The following is a 3,484-nucleotide window of genomic DNA, read 5'->3' as shown; positions in this document are numbered from 1 at the left end:
CTCTCTCTCTCTCGCTCTCTGTCTCAGTATGGCATATCTCTCTCTCTCGAGGATAGATGATTATTGGAGTTCCAGAAACATTTATCATCGATTCGTTTCTATCGTCTGGTTTTCTTCTCCATTATGGGGAACCTCTTCGCGTCTCCTCGTTAAGGGACAAATTAATAAGGCGCGAAATTAACCTATCTTCTTTCTTGAATTCCCTCCGATAAAAGATTCTTTCCTCGTAAAAGAATTTTTAATTAAACTTTGACAAATTATTGATAAAATATTTCAAAATTCTTTAATCCCTTTCAAATTAAATTTCCTATTATTGTTTCGAATCATAAATTAGAAAGAATTCTTTAGAACTTGTGTAATCGTTTAATTTATTAAATATAAATAATTGAATTCAGTTTAAATTCTTTCTCGAATAAAATTCAAGTAACGATCCATTATTCATTGGAAGGGAAAAAAAGAAAGCGGATTTCAATCTCGGAAAAGGATTCGATTCAAATATAAACGATTGCAAGAAAATCGAAAAGTTGGTTTACGAATAGTTTTTCAATAAGATAGTAACGAATATCGGAAGCGGTTCCCGAAAGGAGAAACGTACGATCGAGAAATGCGGTTACGTGAGAACATTGCAGTGGATTTGGTCGAAGAACGTGGCGCAGTAGTTGCGGTCAGAAACTGCGGTTAACGGAAGGTGCAATTAAGTTGTAATACTTTGGTTAAAATAATTCGATTTTTCCTAGAATAATTCCTCCTCTTCCTTGTTTCACGTTCAAAAAAATGTTAACGTATTTCTTACAACATTTTCATAATTGTTGTTAAATTGTTCCAAACATAGAGAATTGTTATCTTTGATCTTTGTTTCGAAACGACAACGACAAAATGATTTGAAAGCTTTGGAAAATAATATACTCTTTAAATTTTGAAGGACTTTATCGAATATTATTATTAAAATTCTATTTGTAGGCTGCCAACGGTGGAATAGTGATGGTGACGTTTTATAATTACTTCGTGAAATGTGGCTCTCAGGCGACCATTTCCGACGTCGCTGAGCATATATACTACATTAGAAATCTAATTGGCGTGGACCACATCGGTGTCGGTGGCGACTTCGACGGTATCAACAAGTAAGTAAATTTCTTCTTCCCATAAATCTATGTACATGTATAAAGAATAGAAGTTACTTAATGCTCTCTTATCCTAAATTAAATTTCTTTCATCAATATTGGTCGAATATCGACATTTTAATTATTTCTTAAATTATGATAGGATCAATTTGAAAAAAAGAGTCACGATCCAATTTGATCCGTTTAATTTAATCAAGAAAGTACTACGCACAGTTTTAATTAATCTTTTCTTTTAACTAATCGTTGCTGCGATATTGGTCGAAAGATTTATAGCGCGACATCGTATCTTTCTGTAAACAGAATTCAGGTTCATTTCATCGTGTCTCTATACTATAAATCGGCTAACATAGAAATGATGGTGCTGTAAATTTTTTTTTTCCTTCTTTCTTTCTCTACGATATTCTATGATAAGTTTTTAAGTTTTTAACGATTTATTGATCTTCGAAAAAAGAATTATAGTTTGTTTGACTCGTTTGAATTCGTTAATGGGAAAGAATTACAAGTTGTAATTTAATAAATGTTTGTTATTCCGTAATACGATTAATAAACAAGAGATTGTTCGTTTATTTCGTTTATATATATAAACATTGATTTAATAAATATTGATGTCAATTAGAGACGATATTCGATCGGAGGAAAAATAAAAGATGTGTTTTTTCTATGAATTTTTTATTATTTTATATCATTAAAAATAAATATCAAAAATCTTTAAAAATAACAACAATAAGTTGTTATCAAACATTTGATATTAAAGAGGCATCGATTTTTTTAACAGAACACCGAGAGGACTCGAAGATGTTTCAAAGTATCCGGAACTGTTCGCCGAACTTCTTCGAAGTGGGAAATGGAATGTGCTCGACTTAAAAAAAGTCGCCGGCCTGAATTTGTTGAGGGTCCTCCAACAGGTTGGTAGAACTCGTTCAATCTAAACTCGAATTTCTTTTCGTTAGTGTGCAAGCATCTTTAATTGTTCCTCGATGAAACGAAGAAAAATCTACGTCTTGTGAATTGAAAAAATTTTCTATTTCTCTTTGTTTAATAAAAAAAATATAAAAAATAAAGAAAGAAACATTATTCGTTTCAGGTGGAACGAGTGAGAGACGACATGAGAACCGCCGGAATGACGCCATCCGAAGAATACCTCCAAGATTCTCCCGATACAACTGGCAACTGTGCACTCGATATCAATTCCGTGCAAAGAGTCATGGAAGTTTGATTGTTCTATCAATATCCTCTGTTTAACGATGATGGTGTGTAAATTACTTCTCTACGAGCAACCTTACCGTCCTATGCTCGACAAAACGGACAGAATCTCGTCAAAAAGTCGAGAAAATTGTAACAAAAGGAAAAGATTCGAAAGGAAAGAACTTCTCGTCGCTTTTGATTCTTGCCCGCCTAAAAAGTCTTCTAAAAGCTCAATCAGGATAACATTGAACGAGAAAAAAAAAATGAAGAACCTACCTCGAACGAAATGCACAGCTTTGAATGATTAATTTGCTCGGTTGTTTTTATTGTTTAAAGGCGCAAACAATTTTTTTTTTTTTTAACAAATCACATTATATATTATATTAATGATATAAATTCGTCATGTTTATAATTATTGGAACAATTGAGAAAGTATGAAAATTTTTTATTTAAATTTCATTAAGATTAAAATAATCGTTATGAAATTCATACTTTATTACGAATAATGATATGTAATTATCGATATCATAATTTAAAGGCTTTTAAGTTTTAAGTTAGAAAAACTGATTATAAAATCATCTCTATTTTGAACAACAATCAATATTTTGGTATTTCGTATATATGTTTCAGAACAATGTCCATGGTAACAATACTATTTTTAATAGAAGTTAGTTATGTATTATAAAACTTATTATAAAGAAAAATATGTATTCTAATATACGATCTTTGAATAAAACTCGAGCAGACAGTGCTCCACTTCATATTTTTATGGTGCAGGGAAATTAAAATATCAATTCGAAGAACTATGTATATCAAAAATTAAAATTTTCATTGTCATTCGAAAAATTATAGAGAACTCTATATATTTCTCAAAAGAATGGATTTCATTAAAAATCAATATAAATTCCTCCAATTTCTTTCAATTTATTATTATATGTTATAATATAAGTACATATATTAAATTTTTATATATGTTCTTATTATATTCTATTAATAATTGATTAATTATAATTAATGAGATATAATTATAGATAATATTTTTGTTGTATTAGAAACAATAAAATATAAAATTGCTATAAAAAAAAATTAACTAGGCAAACGCTTAATTGTGCGTAATTAAATTCAATATATCGGAGCAAATAAAGAAATCATATTGTGACAATATAGAAATGTTTTCT

General features: G+C 29.7%; 1 protein-coding gene across 2 annotated transcripts in view; it reads left to right on the top strand.

Moving 5' to 3' along the window:
- Positions 1-2,570, top strand: part of LOC102673628 (dipeptidase 1-like) — a 65,687-nt gene extending 63,117 nt beyond the window's left edge. For both annotated transcript variants that reach the window (XM_031514671.1, XM_006624702.2), the window contains exons 6-8: positions 961-1,121; positions 1,897-2,026; positions 2,206-2,570. In XM_031514671.1, coding sequence (XP_031370531.1) covers positions 961-1,121; positions 1,897-2,026; positions 2,206-2,337 — 423 coding nt within the window. In that variant the 3' untranslated portion in view covers positions 2,338-2,570. The remainder of the gene's footprint in view (positions 1-960; positions 1,122-1,896; positions 2,027-2,205) is intronic.
- The last annotated feature ends 914 nt before the right edge of the window (positions 2,571-3,484 follow it).

The sequence above is a fragment of the Apis dorsata genome, unplaced genomic scaffold (assembly GCF_000469605.1).
Source record: "Apis dorsata unplaced genomic scaffold, Apis dorsata 1.3 scaffold_1096, whole genome shotgun sequence".
NCBI classification, from domain to species: Eukaryota; Metazoa; Arthropoda; class Insecta; order Hymenoptera; family Apidae; genus Apis; species Apis dorsata.
The sequence above is the reverse complement of the archived record's forward strand: the minus strand, read 5'-3'. Positions and strand labels throughout refer to the sequence as shown.